The sequence below is a fragment of the Lissotriton helveticus genome, chromosome 12 (genome assembly GCF_964261635.1).
Source record: "Lissotriton helveticus chromosome 12, aLisHel1.1, whole genome shotgun sequence".
Lineage (NCBI taxonomy): Eukaryota > Metazoa > Chordata > Amphibia > Caudata > Salamandridae > Lissotriton > Lissotriton helveticus.
Genome location: NC_136073.1, coordinates 848,205,420 through 848,224,206, shown reverse-complemented (window position 1 = coordinate 848,224,206; position 18,787 = coordinate 848,205,420). Strand labels below are relative to the sequence as shown.

The 18,787-nt window shown below is 42.6% G+C and overlaps 1 protein-coding gene across 5 annotated transcripts in view; it reads right to left on the bottom strand.

Moving 5' to 3' along the window:
• The window catches only part of FZR1 (fizzy and cell division cycle 20 related 1), a 94,048-nt gene that overhangs the window by 18,971 nt on the left and 56,290 nt on the right, over positions 1 to 18,787 (bottom strand). For all 5 annotated transcript variants that reach the window (XM_078669952.1, XM_078669953.1, XM_078669955.1 and 2 more), the window contains 3 exons: positions 18,047 to 18,230; positions 17,542 to 17,607; positions 16,775 to 16,877 (listed from right to left, as the gene is read on the bottom strand). In XM_078669952.1, the coding sequence (XP_078526078.1) occupies positions 16,775 to 16,877; positions 17,542 to 17,607; positions 18,047 to 18,230 (353 nt within the window). The remainder of the gene's footprint in view (positions 1 to 16,774; positions 16,878 to 17,541; positions 17,608 to 18,046; positions 18,231 to 18,787) is intronic.

Genomic DNA, 18,787 nt, shown 5'->3' with positions numbered 1-18,787 from the left:
GGTGCCCACCCCGCTCCCTGCATACTTGGGAGAAAGCGGGTGCCCACCCCGCATTCTCTCTTATTTACTTCGCAGGAGCCCACCCCGCATTTGCTGCCAAGAAATCACATCAGCAGCCCAGGATCCCAAAAAGGGACTGCCGCATCGGAACGGCGAACAGGAAGTCAGGCAAGACTGTCTGTTAGTGGGCGGACCGGCCAACAGAAAGCAGAAGACCGATGGGCTTTCCCAAGCGCGGCCGGAAATCAGCAAGCGGGGCTCCCGTGAGCTGAGGGAAGCCCCACGTCGGCCCAGGAGAAGGTGACCCTGCATCCTGGAACCAGGCAACCGTGCCTGGGCATTGTGAGCCCCTGTGGAAGGCCAGTTGGCCTGGGGCCAATGTCAGTGCGTTGCGCCCCCGATTGGGGCACCCTGGCTTTATGACCATTGTTTTCTAAAGTGTTTTCTGCTTGCGAGGCCCAGTGCCTCATATGGTGTGTGTGCATAATGTATTTATGCAGAACACTAAGGCAGGGGTATCAGGCCAAACGATCTGCACAATTATCCTATATATTATGGTTCAGTGAATTTGTTGTGGGTGCTATTAACCTGAAGTCATATACCTCTAGACTCCCAATGATTCAAAGCAGCACAATGGTACAGCACCCCACATAGTATATCTTTTACAATAACATTGAATGCATTCTTCAAAAAAAACATTTCAGTAGGACTTGAGGTTCTTTTTTTCTTTGCTTTTATTAACAATCTTCCAGTTTAAAAAGAAGAAACTTCAAATGTCACTAAATTAGTCAGCTCAGTAGGACACTTGTGAAGCAAGATGTGGTGTGATCTAATTGTTTTTCACAACCAGAAAATGTATCATGAATCTATGTTTTAAATTGTAAATAGCTTTTTGTATAATATGTGTATTTGTATGTTTGTTTATTGTAGCCCTGAAGAAGTCCTACGGACGAAACGCGTTGGCTATGTTTCTTCTTTTTAAACTGGAAGATTGTTAATAAAAGCAATACCATAAAGACAACAGAATACACAGTACTATGTTTAAAAAGCCCACCTCATGTAACAGCATATTACATGCGGAAAGTGCGCATCCAGCCAGCACTATCAATGCCATCCCTTTTGGGGAAATGATCCGTGCAAGGCGCAATTGCAGCCTTGACGTCTCATTTAAAGAAAATATTGGCCAGATTAAAAACAATTTCAGAAAACGAGGATATTCCATGGCCAACATCAAAAGAGCTGAACAGAAAATACAAAAGGTTGACAGAGTACTTTAATCCCTAAATCCAAAGACCTGAAAATCTCAGAAAGTGTGTCATTTATAACACAATACAACTTACAGAGCAATCACATATACAATGTCCTTAGACGTAATTGGCATCTTTTGCAAACAGCCAACTTACCAACTGGCACCATCAGCACAAAACCCAAGGTTATATATCGTAAAGGCAAAACAATCAAAAACATGCTTTGCCCCAGTTATATTCAAGACCCAAAGAACAAGAAAAGCTCAACAGCATGGTTCCCTGAAAAACCCAATGGTTTTTTCACATGTGGAGGCTGCAACATGTGCCAATTTGGCTTACACAGAAAATCCAAATTCAGACACAACACTGAGAAGGAGTTCTCTATAAACTCATTTATAAACTGTAACACTCCGTTCTCAGTGTATATAATCATTTGTGCCTGCAATAAAATCTATGTAGGCAGCACCATTAGATGCTTAAAAATTCGCATCCAGGAACACGTAAGGGCCATAAATAACAAGGACGTAATGTACCCTGTCTCAATGCACATTCATGAAAATCATCCAGACGAGACAAAAATAACATTCTATGGCATAGATCATGTACAAACATTGAAAAGAGGTGGTGATAGAATGAAAGAACTCAGACAAAGAGAGGCTGCATGGATATGTCGCCTTCGCAGCACCTCCAAGGGGCTCAATGTTAATAATGAAATGTATCATTACCTTTAGATGTTGTTGACCCTTAAATAAATGTATAGCGTGATACATGCCTTATTAACTCGCAAAAGATCACACTGAAACAAACTTTGGATTTTTCATCCTCTACAATAGTGGAGGGTGGGAATATATCTAAGCTTGTTAGTATAGGCAATATCAACCTAAGGTATCATGACTGATTTCATACATCAAATATGATAGGCAAAGATGTGAATATGCTGGCAAAGAGAACATGCTCTTTTCTCCTCTTGTTTTTTCTCCTTCTGTTTTTATTGTTATTGATTGTTGTTTTTGTCATATTTAGTGTGTTATTGTCTTTTACACCACTGTATCGTTTAAAAATGCTGTGGAAGACATTACATCTATTAATATTAGTCAAATTATGTACCAGATTATCCCCCACATGGTGCTCTGTGATCACACCATTAAAAAGATACTGTTATGCTCGTAGGCAAACTGGCCAAATTAGACGAGGCAAATAAGCTTTATCCATGCTTACTGATGAAATGTCTTTTAAACCAAGGCTGACCACCCAATAAGTTACATGCAACCATCTTGAGCAAATAATTTTTTGCCATCGCTACTCATTTCTTTAAAATATGTTGTTGTGATATTGTAGTCCATTGATTATCATTCAAACCTTTTGGATAGTCGAATCAATTCACCTGTATGGTGGTGTTATGATATTGCACCACAAGGGGGACGATGTCAATAACAATATTTATAGAGTACAAACTGTGCACATTACTTTAAAAAGCGGCACATGTCATCCTCGACAGTGTTAATCCACATAAAGTTGTGCTCATCGCTGAAAAAGAAACAAAACAGTTGCAAATGCCACTACTTTTTCAAAATAACATTACTTGAATAAACATGTGACCCAAACAATATGTTTACCGTGAAATAAATTCTGTTTGTTTTAATCTTTTTTCATTTTCATTTGACACTTCTATTTCAAAAATGATCTCACAATATATTGTACAAATATTAAAAACCTGAGGTGCGCAACAAATATCAAATACAGTGATAACAAAATTTGTTAGATATTTACAGTGTAATACAACTTATTCACCATTCAATCTCCACTCATACAACACTCAATCCAGTACAGATAGACAAACTCACAACAAAACATAAATGATTCGAAACGTTCCTGGATGCACTCTCCAGTAACACAAGCCAAATGTTTTTTTCGGTATTTACAAATTTTACTACGTTAGAGATTCAATAACAGATTCTTTTTGGCTATTAACGGGGTCTACGCGTTTCGAACTACCATTCTTGCGTAGTTCTCTTCAGGACCAATCTGTAATGACAAAAAGCAACAAATCTATTGTTGGGGGGGGAAAACATATTCTCTACAGTGCCCTACCCCTGAAACTCGAGTGTCCTCACCTACCTTGTGCTCGACAAAACAAGCTAGAAGGGTTGTGATCCCAGTCTAAAAAGCAACAACAGCACATGACCAAATCAGAAAAGCATTACCACAACCAGCACACTGGCATCCAACATGGCATTCATCACCCTGACTTACTTGGGAATCACTGTGCGCTCCCAGGTTTGCCTGGCTCGCCTGTCTGTGGGGAGACAACAATGGAAACATTGTTGGTTGTAATTCTAGATATGCTCCGAACAAGGGACCGAATCAAGCACGCACTGTTTACCTGTTTGGGGCGAGGCAGGCGTGTTGAATGCAAAAGCGTTTCCGTTCGTTTGGCCGTTTTATTCTTTGCCGTTCTGGGGGGACAAACCATTCGAAGCGCATTAGTGGATTATATCCATTGCTGCGGGTGGTCGTGCTGATTGTACAAAGTTTGTGGAACTTACTAGGTAAACGGTGAATCGCTCGCGTCTGAAACACCCGGCGTCTGGATGCTGCATTGATTTTCAGGCACTTCCTGGTTCCTCTAGAGTTGTGGGTAATGTAGTTCTCGGCGGTTGCATGTGGACGGCGGCCCGACTTTGAAGTTCCAAACTCACTTATCATGTTGGCAATTGATAATGCGCTTTTGGTCTGTTTGATTCACCCCTGGCGGCAGTGTATTTGCCACAATTATACATATGTTATAGGGGAACGGCAATTGTTGGATTTCGTGAAGGCATTGTCCGCGATGTTGGGAATAAGCCCCGGGTGCAATTAAAGGATGCGTCAGGCATAGGTTCATGTGGCCAATTCAACACCTGTAATGTCGGGTAAAGGAGGGGTCATGTGAGCCCAGTATAAATCCTCATTTTGTCCATGTATACCTGCATGGCACATCGGTCTGACTTATAATTTGAAAATTTCAGACAGTTCGTTTAATCCAGAGAACACAGTGTTAAATTTCAAAATGAGCATCGCCTCTCTTTTTATCAATTTCGCATCCAAATCGCCTCCTCTGATGTCATTTTCCACTTTGGATATGACTGTCCACGTTAATTCATTTTCATGGTGGTTCTTTTCTTTCCAATGGTTGACCAAAGGGGCATTCACAACACTATTCTTAATTCTAGATTTGTGCTGCTGGATTCTTACTCGAACCTCTTGATTAGTTTTCCCGATGTACAAGAGGTCGCATGGGCACAAAATTCCATACACGACGAACCTCGTTTTACAGTTCGAGAATGTTTCGTGTTTCCAATTTGTTGAACCATGAGTGAATATTTTGCCTTCTTTTGTAGACTCGCAGCACGAACAATGGCCGCACTTGTGGTGGCCTTGAATTGGAGGAAGGCGTAACATGTTTCTCAAATCTGGATTTTTTGTCGTGGGTAATGCTGCTCTTACCAAGTGGTTGGAAATGCTGTGGTTTTTTTTTAATGCAAACAGGGGTTCCTTATGCAACATTTGGTCTAAATCTTTGACCAGATGCCAATTTTGTTTCACTGCTTTCTTTAAACCATTTGAATTTGGACAGAAGGTTGACACGAATACCATCCTATCAGTATTCTTTTTTGGTCTCCTTTCTAGTAAGCATTCTCTTGGTGTCCACCATGCTCTTTTGCGTGATTTCCTGAGGAGTTTTTTAGGGTATCCGCGTTGTATTAAATTATTGGTTAGGACCTCTGCATGCCTTAGATATTCCTGCTTTTCTGTGCAGTTCCGGCGAATCCGAAGATACTGCCCGTAGGGTAAATTTTCTTTGAGGCTGCGTGGGTGGTTACTCCCGAAATGTAATGATGTCGGTACTTTATGAGGTCGTTCGCGTTCCTCTAGGTATACTTCCAGGGGGCGCCCAATAGTTTCGGGCTGCGGTTCGTTATTAGAACCGATCTCCAAATTTGTGGATTTCTTCTTAAAACCATTTGTGCACCATGTGAAATCTTATCTACAAGATACAACAGATTTCCTGAACAAACTAACCAACATCCAGTTTGATAAAAATAGTGATCTAATGGTAACCATGGATATAACATCCTTGTATACGAGAATACCTCAGGAAGAAGGGCTCAATGTCCTGGAAGTATACCTAGAGGAACGCGAACGACCTCATAAAGTACCGACATCATTCATCAAAAAACTTGCAGAATTTGCTCTTAAAAAAAACTACTTCAACTTTAATGGGCAATTTTTCCTACAAACAGGAGGGGTGGCGATGGGGTGCCCCTTTGCCCCAGAATTAGCCATCCTATTCATGGCAAAGTATGAGGAAACATTCGTTTTCACAAATAATCCGTTCTCCCAATGGATAACTAATTGGCATCGCTTTATCGACGATGTGTTCTTCGTATGGACGGGGTCAGAAGAAGCCTTAAAAAACTTCCATCAATGGCTCAACAACAGAGTGCCAATGATCCATTTCAGTCTGGACTATTCATGTGACAAAATGCCATTCTTGGATGTGGAAGTATATCCCTCCATGGGCGGGCTGGTAACAACGCTATATAAAAAGCCCACGGATCGGAATAAAGCATTACATTTCGGGAGTAACCACCCACGCAGCCTCAAAGAAAATTTACCCTACGGGCAGTATCTTCGGATTCGCCGGAACTGCACAGAAAAGCAGGAATATCTAAGGCATGCAGAGGTCCTAACCAATAATTTAATACAACGCGGATACCCTAAAAAACTCCTCAGGAAATCACGCAAAAGAGCATGGTGGACACCAAGAGAATGCTTACTAGAAAGGAGACCAAAAAAGAATACTGATAGGATGGTATTCGTGTCAACCTTCTGTCCAAATTCAAATGGTTTAAAGAAAGCAGTGAAACAAAATTGGCATCTGGTCAAAGATTTAGACCAAATGTTGCATAAGGAACCCCTGTTTGCATTCAAAAAAAACCACAGCATTTCCAACCACTTGGTAAGAGCAGCATTACCCACGACAAAAAATCCAGATTTGAGAAACATGTTACGCCTTCCTCCAATTCAAGGCCACCACAAGTGCGGCCATTGTTCGTGCTGCGAGTCTACAAAAGAAGGCAAAATATTCACTCATGGTTCAACAAATTGGAAACACGAAACATTCTCGAACTGTAAAACGAGGTTCGTCGTGTATGGAATTTTGTGCCCATGCGACCTCTTGTACATCGGGAAAACTAATCAAGAGGTTCGAGTAAGAATCCAGCAGCACAAATCTAGAATTAAGAATAGTGTTGTGAATGCCCCTTTGGTCAACCATTGGAAAGAAAAGAACCACCATGAAAATGAATTAACGTGGACAGTCATATCCAAAGTGGAAAATGACATCAGAGGAGGCGATTTGGATGCGAAATTGATAAAAAGAGAGGCGATGCTCATTTTGAAATTTAACACTGTGTTCTCTGGATTAAACGAACTGTCTGAAATTTTCAAATTATAAGTCAGACCGATGTGCCATGCAGGTATACATGGACAAAATGAGGATTTATACTGGGCTCACATGACCCCTCCTTTACCCGACATTACAGGTGTTGAATTGGCCACATGAACCTATGCCTGACGCATCCTTTAATTGCACCCGGGGCTTATTCCCAACATCGCGGACAATGCCTTCACGAAATCCAACAATTGCCGTTCCCCTATAACATATGTATAATTGTGGCAAATACACTGCCGCCAGGGGTGAATCAAACAGACCAAAAGCGCATTATCAATTGCCAACATGATAAGTGAGTTTGGAACTTCAAAGTCGGGCCGCCGTCCACATGCAACCGCCGAGAACTACATTACTCACAACTCTAGAGGAACCAGGAAGTGCCTGAAAATCAATGCAGCATCCAGACGCCGGGTGTTTCAGACGCGAGCGATTCACCGTTTACCTAGTAAGTTCCACAAACTTTGTACAATCAGCACGACCACCCGCAGCAATGGATATAATCCACTAATGCGCTTCGAATGGTTTGTCCCCCCAGAACGGCAAAGAATAAAACGGCCAAACGAACGGAAACGCTTTTGCATTCAACACGCCTGCCTCGCCCCAAACAGGTAAACAGTGCGTGCTTGATTCGGTCCCTTGTTCGGAGCATATCTAGAATTACAACCAACAATGTTTCCATTGTTGTCTCCCCACAGACAGGCGAGCCAGGCAAACCTGGGAGCGCACAGTGATTCCCAAGTAAGTCAGGGTGATGAATGCCATGTTGGATGCCAGTGTGCTGGTTGTGGTAATGCTTTTCTGATTTGGTCATGTGCTGTTGTTGCTTTTTAGACTGGGATCACAACCCTTCTAGCTTGCTTTGTCGAGCACAAGGTAGGTGAGGACACTCGAGTTTCAGGGGTAGGGCACTGTAGAGAATATGTTTTCCCCCCCCAACAATAGATTTGTTGCTTTTTGTCATTACAGATTGGTCCTGAAGAGAACTACGCAAGAATGGTAGTTCGAAACGCGTAGACCCCGTTAATAGCCAAAAAGAATCTGTTATTGAATCTCTAACGTAGTAAAATTTGTAAATACCGAAAAAAACATTTGGCTTGTGTTACTGGAGAGTGCATCCAGGAACGTTTCGAATCATTTATGTTTTGTTGTGAGTTTGTCTATCTGTACTGGATTGAGTGTTGTATGAGTGGAGATTGAATGGTGAATAAGTTGTATTACACTGTAAATATCTAACAAATTTTGTTATCACTGTATTTGATATTTGTTGCGCACCTCAGGTTTTTAATATTTGTACAATATATTGTGAGATCATTTTTGAAATAGAAGTGTCAAATGAAAATGAAAAAAGATTAAAACAAACAGAATTTATTTCACGGTAAACATATTGTTTGGGTCACATGTTTATTCAAGTAATGTTATTTTGAAAAAGTAGTGGCATTTGCAACTGTTTTGTTTCTTATTCAAGTGTGGCAAGCAATGCCTGTGGGAGCCCATACCCAGTGGTTTTGTGTTCATCGCTGAAAAAATCACGCTTGTTACCAAAGTCTTGTATACAGCGTTAGGGTCAGTCGGACATTGCTTGGCAATAACATGTCGATTGCTAGCATTTCCGAAAAATTCCTTCGCACATGCCCCAGCTGTCTTTACATAACGTGGTTCGGGAACCAATACGAAAGAATCTTTGGCAAATAGATATTCGCTCATATCACTTTGCACATGCTGGCCACTTTTATATAAATGTGGTGCGTGAATTAAGACGGCAGTCTACAGCATCAAACATCTGCTTAAATGATAACTACCCTTTTTTCTTAATCATAACATACGAGTGCATGACATTTATAGTCTTTATCTGCCATGCACACATGCTATATGTAATTCGTCTGCCAGTTCCTCAAAAACATTTTTATTTTTTCAACACTCTGTGTAACATTGACTGCTTACGTTGGTTTGTCCATTACAAGATGGCGGCCACAGTTGCGGTTGTTCTGAGCACAGACTCACGCTTATTGGACACAGCTGATGCAGCTTTGCGGGCTATTTAAACTCGTGAATTTTGCCCACATCTCTGAACCTTGGATCGAGTGAGACGGCAGACGCGGCGCTTAACCGAAGTAAGTAGCATAAGGGGCTCTTAGACTTTTTTTCGTTTGGGAAAGTTTTTGCTCGTGACATTGACTAGACATTTCCCTTTAAGGAGGGTTTGTTTAGCTCGGGTTTTCCTTCTCGTGACTATGCCTCTGTAAATAAATTTGATGAATATTTGGCTGTACAGCTTGGGGGCCTCGGTCTTTGCCCCTGGCCATAACGGCACTGCTACATGTCGCCTAACATATCTTTTGACACCTAACGAACAAAAAATTAAAAGAAAATGGATTTTTCTCATGTGCCAATCGTAACTTGAGTGGAAAATGCATATATGAATTGCATTTTGTAAGGTACCAGTTGGTGCTCTAATGTTTATCATGGTAACGGCATGGGGGAGCACGGTGAAAATTTCTGTGGGCTCTAATGTTATGTTACAATTAGAATTTTGGCAACTTTGCATTGTTTAGAATTGCAAATACGAGATGCCACTCCATTTCCACTATGTACTGCCTTAGCCCCTAAACAGCACTCTTGAAACTAACTATTGAGGGCTGCTCTATTGCATCACCCAAATGTTTTAGAATAAAAGCAAGATGTTCTTCTAAAAAGCATGATAACATTGATAAGATATGAGCGATTCTTATGCTATAAATATTTTTACTTCAGAAATGATGGGGTGTGGACAGTGAATAGATACGTCCTATATGACCCGAGCTCAGCACAAATAGAAGGATTTGACTGTCATCCTTCCTCGCAAGGTATGTGTTACAACAAAACAACCTGCAATCACAATTAACTTTCTCCTACGGCGTGATCTTTAATAACACATGATCACATCTTTTTTTGTTTCCTTTTCCACCAGGCCACTCATGCCTTATATATTCTTTGACGCTCAATAAACTAGAAAATAAAAAGAAAAGATATTTTTCAAAACAGCCACAAATGAAAAGGTTTGTGTTATTGATGCAATTGGCATTCACACAATCATGTTATGATTATAGGTGCACTATTACAAATCTCTGTATTTCCTTTATTAATAGGCCGTTATTGACAAATTCAAAGCCGTGATGGCAATTGCCTCATAAAAAGATCTGTGTAACAACTTTGAAATACGTAGAAAAACTTTCCGGTAAGAATCAGTCCCGTGTTGTTATTATCTTCATTTATTTTCACTTTTCTAAAATCACAGCATAGGGTCCACATAAAAAATTGTTCCTCTCTGTCCTTAGTCAAATGCACAGCATGGCCAGCTTTATCACTAAAATGTGGGAAATTTTGCTCATGTAATCCTAATGACTGTTTTGATATAGAGAAATATATGTCATAAAAAAGATAGAAAAATAAGATATTGAACGAGTTGTTCTAAAATCTGTTGTCCTCTACTCTTCAAGAAACTTCAAATGTCACTAAATTAGTCAGCTCAGTAGGACACTTGTGAAGCAAGATGTGGTGTGATCTAATTGTTTTTCACAACCAGAAAATGTATCATGAATCTGTGTTTTAAATTGTAAATAGCTTTTTGTATAATATATGTATTTGTATGTTTGTTTATTGTAGCCCTGAAGAAGTCCTACGGACGAAACGCGTTGGCTACGTTTCTTCTTTTTAAACTGGAAGATTGTTAATAAAAGCAAAGAAAAAAAAGAACCTCAAGTCCTACTGAAATGTTTTTTTGAAGAATGCATTCAATGTTATTGTAAAAGATATACTATGTGGGGTGCTGTACCATTGTGCTATAATGTATTTATGCCTCCTAATGTGAATGCTGAGGTCAGTATTGCACCAGTAATTACTGGTTGTGCTCTACATCTATAGTTTGTGCTACAGTTAGTAGAAATTAGCAAATGTAGAACATATACTAAGTGATGATTCTGACGGTGGTCCATGTGGCCCTGTCATGTGTACATAATCCCCTGTGAATATTGCCCATGCCAGTTGGCGCAGTGTAAATGTGTGATTAGGTTTCTAATGTGTTTCTTATAATACAAAGGCTATTTTTATATATAACCTTGTGTGGAGTACCTTTTGTGGTGTGCCTAGTGTGTTGCCGCGGTGTGTGTGTGTTGCGCAAACGCTTTACACATTGCCTCCGGGATAAGCCTGACTGCTCGTGCCAAGCTACCATGGGGGTGAGCAGGGGTTATCTTGGCGTGTAACTCCCTTGCCCCGACTAGAGTGGTGGGCTCTGCCTGGCTTTGGCGCAGGCCTTAGCCAACCAGAGAACCCATTTCTAACACTTACCTTGAACCGCAGGTAACTGCTTTGGCCCAGGCAGGATGGGGATGTGAAAATATGCATTCTGCAGGTCCAACGCTACCACCCAGTCTTCTTGGTCTAGGGCAGACAACAGCTGAGCTAAAGTAAGCATCTTGAACTTCTTCTTGAAGAAGAGATTGACAGTCCAAAGATCTAAAATGGGCCTCAACCCTTTGTTCTTTTTTGGAATCAGAAAGTAGGGGAATAACAGCCACTGCCTACTTCTGAATCTAGGATCCTCTCGATCGCTTTCCCACCAACTGTAGTGATGTGGTCTTGCGGAGTCAAGACTAGGAGTGCTCGGAGGCTGCAGAGGGCAGGGTGGTCGACGGCTTCTGCCTTCCATTCCTAGGACGTAATTAACTGTGTCCACATCCCCGCACTGCTTAGGAAGCATGCGCTGGACGTTGGGTGGGATAGGGCTGATGTGGCTGAAAACCCCTTCAGCTGCCCAAAAGGAGGGAAAGCTAGACTGGCCACGAGGAGTAGAAGAGAGGCCCAAGGAACTAGCCGTAGCCCGAGAGTCCTTGAAACGCACTAGGGCAGAGTCTGCCTTTTCCTCAAAAAAGACGGGAACCATCAAACGGCATGTCCATCAAGTTTGCCTGGACATCGCCCGAGAAGCCAGACGTTCTAAACCAGGCGTGGCGCTGCAAGGCCACCATCGTTGAAATCACTCTGCCCAGCGAATCAGTCATGTCAAGGCCACACAGTATGGCAAATTTTTCAGCATCTCTCTCGTCCTTAACCGCCTGAGAGAGCACAGCCTTGGACTCCTCCTGGACTTGTGGCAGGATGTCAAGACCACTCTGGCTGCAGTTTACATGGACAGATATTTCAACAAGAAAAGCCTTCTCAGACAAAAACCTTTAAAACATCAGCATTGGAAGAAACGTCATGTGGTGTCTGGTTATTTCCTGCGACGGTGCTTGCTCAGTATCAGACCACAGGGTCTGAAAATGGCGAGTGCGTGGCGCCGTGATAAGCACCAGGGTTGCTGCTCTAGTGTTTAATGTCACGCGACTCGCAGCTGCATGAAGCGCGCGCTTCGATTTTAATCTGCGCACTTCAACTGTATTCTGACCGGGAGCAGCAGCATTTTTCCAGAGTTCAGGTTATATCGAGTTTCTTCAACAAACCTAGATTTGTAGCTATTGCATGCGCAACGAGGGATACAAGTAAGGACATCTTGTTATTTAAAGACTGTGAACTTTCCCAGGAATATTTCCACACGGAGCGGAAACTAATTCAGCACCTGTTTCTTGTCAACCTTATTGAAATTTCAGAGACTGTTTATCGGAGCAATTAATAGTTCTCATTACTCCTACTTGAAAACGGCAACTTTAACTTTCCCATTTTGTTAGAGTGATGCAGAACTCGTATTTCTTCTTATTTTCCGGTTACTTTAAAAAGAACTTCTAATAACTCCTTAGTGACAGTTTTAACTAGGGCAGTTCACAGAAGCCTAACAGTTGAAGATAATTATAAAAGGCGTCTGAATCTGTGACAGTACTACAGATTCAGAGAGGCAATATCCCCTTCAGAGAGAACAGCTATAACCTATGGTTTTGGGGACATTACTCGAGGGCCAGACAGAACCAGAAGAGGTGTCATATCCATCGCCATAGGTTGTCTCTCTCTCAATTTTATTGTTTTATCCAATCCCCCTTTCCCTTCTACGTCAGGGGTTGCTACAATATTTAATGTTGGGCGGCAACTGAGGTGGAGGGGCGTTGGGACCAGCATCGACTCCTGTGGACCACTGGCTTCTTGACACAGGACTTGCGCAACCGTCTCCCAAAGTGAGTGGAAGAAACGGCCCAATAAGCATGTGGTATTCACCGACCATAATGCCAGGCTGGACGAAGAAAACATCTTCCCAACTGATTCCAGCCTCTTGAATTACCTATCCGGAGAGTCGGAAGGGAACACGCCCTGGGAGGTAGAAGCCTGCACCACCAAGTTTTCTGTGGTGGGGTGTTGGCTGAGGAACTTTGGGTCACCTGGAGCTGGGCAATGGCAGTGTGCAATTGTCCTATTCACAGGAACCCCTCTGCTAGGCGTGCCTAGAAACACATCAGTAAGTGCTTCATTAAAGGTCAAAAGGGGTTCAGAGGTGAAAGTCCCAGGCTGAAACACATCGGTCAGGTGATTAGTCCTGACCTGCACAGAGGGCAACTCCAGTCCAAGGACCTCAGCTGCTCTTTTGACTACCATGTAGCCACAGTTGGCGAAGAGAGCATGCCAGTATCTGGGGAAGTGTCCAGTCCACTGGCCTCCCCAAGTTCCCCCAAACCAGTCCATCTGCTCTGCGGAGACACCCAGGTGTTCTAAAGGGTCCATAGACCCCTCCCAATCCTCTCCAGAGCCTAAAACATCATCAAAATGTTCAGGGAACAACAAAGAACCTCTGGGTCCAATTGGCATAGGAATCGGTGTCGAGTAGCGCTGTTTCAAAGCTGTCGTCGGTGATCAGGATGGGCCTGGAACAGCCGGTGGGCACCAGCATTTACAAAAGTGCCGACTATGGGTACGCCGCCGGGGAAGGTCACGATGGCAGGACCAGCACCATCCAGGATACGATCCCTGAGGCCCCACCGGAACCGTGGCCGGAGCAGACGGCATCAAATCTAACGGGGCCCCTTCCGACCGGTGGAGCCTGAGGGCTCACCAGAGGGGTCAGACCGCTCAAACGCGGCGGGGTCATTTCGGCTCCCAGAAAGAGAGGTAGGTGAGAAGTCGACCCTGGCTCCTGCTCCGCAGAACCGTACCTAGACAGTCGGAGCTCCTTACCTCGTTCGTCAAGAGACAGTCGAAAACAAGATGAAGTCTGCTTGGACTTCTTCTTGTGCCTCTTCCAAGTGTACCGATGATCGAGTGGGACAAAGAGGACTAGGGGCTCCAGGAGCAGTCTTGCGACCTCCTCTTCTTTGAACGAGACCGGGACCTCCGCAGAGTCTTACTGGATGGTGTCAACTACTGGGCCCACAAGGACCTTCACAGCCTGCTCCCGCAAGGCATTCGAAGCCATTGCCCGACGGTCCGAGCATGACTGAGTTGTAGTCGCGCTCGAGACACCAGAGACAGACGAGGTGGCTTTCGGTTACAGAAATCACGTAGTGACATTCACAGCACGGTTTATACCCAGTCTTCCTCAAAGACATTCTCGCACACGAAAAAATTACGTAGTCGTCAAAAGTCAAAAAGGGCCTGTCAAAAAGTAACAGAGGGGTAGCTCTTCTCTGGATCGGCGCTTAACTGGTGCGGAAAGAAAAGAACTGATGTCTGCGTGCCTGGGTGGGGCATATGTAGGTGACCGCGGCATCATAACCGATGCTGCCGACGTCACGAAGGGCCGAATGGATCACCCGACTGCACGCGCAAGGGGTATAGCTCGAGCAAAAGTTTGCAGATCCAACCTGACGCCTGGGAAATTCAAAGGTAAGTAATCTGTAGCTAGAAGTCTATCAGATCAAGACAATTCCCCATGAAGAATCAGGCACAGACACAACATGAAGAAAAGTGGAGGACATTCCTCTAAAGCAAATCAAACATATGATCTATGAGAAATTACATGTAAAGGACTGTTTTAACCAGAAGGAAGAAAGAGTGGGGATGTTAAGGGGCATTACTTTTTTCACATTCTGTATGCTGCCCTAGTTGAGATACATTTACTCTAGGTTATCCTCTGGCTACATTGAATAGTCTTGTTTTCACAGAGAGTGTACCAAGAGGAGAAATGGGGTTTATTAAAAGAACACATTACTGGGAGATAAGGGGCAATTAGATACTTAATCCTGCGAGTTAACAAAACAAACTTGACCACATTATCGCTTGTGATTTAGATCCACTTTTATTAAATGCAAATATAAATACCACCTGCTTTTCCAACCAGTCTTGTATGCCCAGAGAATAGAGCACCTCAATGGTAAGCGCAAACTTTTCTACAACACCCAACTGGTCTGATTAGCAGGTCTTCCGCATCAAAGTGATCCCTATATTTTGCTATTTACGTCCATATGGACAGTGGTCCATTTCCACATGGCTGTCATAAAGTGGATAAATTGCAGCCATAGGCAAGAGAAATGTTTATTGTTCTATGATCGATTGGGGAGACCAAACAAGGTCAAAGAGACTGGTCGCTACATGCACACCATTTCTGATGGCTGCTTAAGAAGAAGAATATAAAAGGAGACAACTTTTTGGTGGATGTCTTTTATTCTAGAAAGCCGGCAGCAACATGGGAATATAATTTATAAATAACAATGTAACCCAACTGCTTTGGTGTTGGCATGTGGACAAGCAACTAAGAAATATACTTTGACAACCCAGTCAGGCTTTTATAGCTCCATGGAGAGGGTTGTACCAAATAGTTCTTCAATTTCTAAAGTAGAAGTCACAGGTTTTAGTCACTTGAGTTAATGTGACCATCACTAGGAACAGCAAATTCTCTGATATTTTCGATTCATGTGATGTTGTTTGTTTAAGGTTACAGCGGCATTGGTCCATTCCCATTACTGGCCCAGCCACAATGGCTATCGAGTTCCAGAAAATTAAGCTAGAAAATATGAAGCAGGATTGCATTAGCATTGCTCACCCTTTGAAAAAAGACCTTGCATTAAGATAGTACCCTTTTTCCCCATAAATAGAGGGGGGTCGAAACAATACATAAGCCTAAATACCGATAGGCCTCATTTCGGAGTATAGTATTTAACCTGTAGGCTTGGATAACGAGTCCAATTTCTTCCACTGAAGGCTGGTTTGTGACCAGCAAAACATACACCATTAATGGTATCTGCTAGGAGTCATTTGTAAATGTCACAGGAAAAGGAGTGCATTTAAAAATTCTATTAACACACAATAACCCAGCAGGGATGCTGGGGAACTGATGGAATCGGAGAGTGTTGTTTCTAATATTATATTTCAACTCAAAAGCAGAGCACACATGGTAAGATACGCATTGTAAATGAACATGCGTGGACGACAAGTTACAAATTACTAAATCACAAGCAGTGCACTTGTTAAGTGCCATTGGGGCAACTTGAACCTAGAGATATGCAAGTTGTTCAAAACGTGCTGCTATAAACAAGCTACATTGGCTTTTTCTAGAACTAACTTCACCAGATCCCAAAATGGAAATTTTGAATGAGGTTTGTGTCATGGAATGGCATCTACACTTGGCTTATAGTCCAGCAACCATAAGGTTTTCGAATGCGCTGCCCCAGTCATGAGCGAAGGTCTATGCACATGGCTAATACTCCAGCGACCATACATTTTTACAGTGTGCTGCCTCTGTGATGAGCGGGAGGCATCACCACACTACAAATAGTCCCACAACCGTAAGGTTTCAAATGTGGTGCCCCACTGATGAGCAGGAGGCTGCCTAGTTATTTGATGCTCAGAGCAACAAACCGGACTCAAGAGCGCCTGGATACCTTCGTGAGTGACAAGCAGGTCTCGACAAATTCACCTTACAGGAGTTAAATTCAAGTAATGGAAATTTAAACTAATTATAGCATGAGTGGAAACTCAACTATAGACCAGATCTAGCAGACCCTCTCACACACAAAAGAAAAGAGAAGTTGGCAGATTCCATTAAGGTCAAAGACCTGTAACTACCTATCTCGAACAATAGACAGAGGTGTAAAACTGTACCCAAAGAGAACATGAAAGCTCTTTATTTGCTTACCAACTCTGGCTGTGTGGCCTTCGAGGATGGATAACTTTTTGCCAGCTGCTGCGTCCCATATTTGTACGAAGCCTTTGTGTGTTCCTACTGCAACGAGATTACCCTAACAAAAGAGGGAAAGTTTCAATACGGCGGAAATGTGGACACCTAGACAAATCAGTTTCTCTTTATTGCAGGTCGGCCTGACAAACAGCACAACAGCTTCCTTTCCATCTCCCTGTATTCCAGGCAACAGGCAACTCCCCCTAAGCAGACATCCCAAATGTTCCCACTAAGTGATCATGTACTGAAAATGCACAACTGTATAGGAGGCACGGTCATATCTTAATTATTACTGTTCAAGCGATTAAGATAAAAAAAACAAGCATATCAGAAAAAGTACATATCAGTGGGGAGTTGCACACTTCACGCTCACATACAGCAACCCCTGTGGTACCGTTTATCACTGCGCTTTGTACATTATACTAAACAAGATCAAGCAATAATCATCACGTTTATTTTATGCACTGCCATTTTTATAGGACATTTGAAAAATAAAGGCTGCCCTAGCATTTCTCAATCTTCTCTGCTTTATTGTATGGCATGATGACCAGTTTGAAGCATTGTAAAAGCAATATTTAAATAAACATTTGACAGAGACATTACTACACTATAAAGAGGACCCAAAAACGTGCAATATGGCATTAAGCATCAATTAGAAAAGAATATCTTATTCACATGAATCCTGTGCGAGTGTATAGATATAAACTTTTATGCATTATACTGACCCTTTCTGACCATCCCACAGACGTTACTGAGTCTCCTTCCACCGAGAGGTCACATAACCTCGTCACCTAAGATGGTTGAAGACAGGAAACAAAAATGTAATTTTCACCTAAAAGACTAGCGACTTGACCCTCTCCATGCGGACATTTAGGGTTCAAAAGTAGCGGTTTCATCAGTTTATAGTCACTTGTTATAGGGTACACGGAGCCAAAGAAGACAATTTCAGGATACACTACATGCAGATAATTTCAACAGGGACACCAGAGTAACTCTAGATTCATGGGCCAATTCTCCAATTTCCTGTCTTGAAGGACAGACCAGTGGCACTCGAGGATAAACTACCTCTTAAATCTTGGCTGCCAGTCCGGTGCAAAGTGCACAGCTAAACTGGGCATGCACCACCAATGGCTCACACAGTCCTGGAACCCAAGGGGCGATTTGCGGATTATTCAGACTGTATGGGATGCTCGAGACTTCCACTAAGAAGCAACGCTTGCAGTTCCTCACCTGGCTCGTACATGCGCTCCACAGGTACACACACGTCCCAAGGCCTACGCTAAGAACATTCAAAGAGGACCAGTCCACCAAATTTAAGTAGAAATCATCTTGCAGTTCAGGTGCATCAAGAACTTTAAAGGGGATCTTGGAGATCTTACGGGTTGGTTTTCGTGGGGACCGCAACAGCTTCTGACTGTAGAAAAGAAAAAAAACACTTCAGATGGAGACTCTCATCCACCACTGAAATTAGTGCTTGTCGAAGTTATCATGAACATTTAAGACTAAGGAGGCGGAAGAAAACGTAACATGTTTAAAACTAGATTACAAATAAAAAGAATGACATGAGGGAGGAAAAATGTTAGGTGTTACAGCAGTACTCCATTTTGGGTTCCTTCTCAAGGTAGCTGACAACTAATGCATTAACTCCAATCTCTTCGGGAATGGAAGTCTCCTGGAATGCTCTACTACAAACGAACAGTTACTCACGTTTGTCTGCTAGGTAAGGATTACCAATTTGCACAGACACAGGTCAGTCAAACTTATTTATGGACACCGAAAGCAGGAGAACCACTAGCATACAGCAATAATACGACTCTTCTGCCTGGAATGATATCCAGATTAACAAGCATAAAACAGAATATCACGAAATCATCAAACGGGTAGAAGAGTCGATGAGTCCATTGATCAACTTAAAAAGTTATTTGATGAGGTCTGTCCAAAAGGAAAGATAAACATAAAAATGCAGAAACA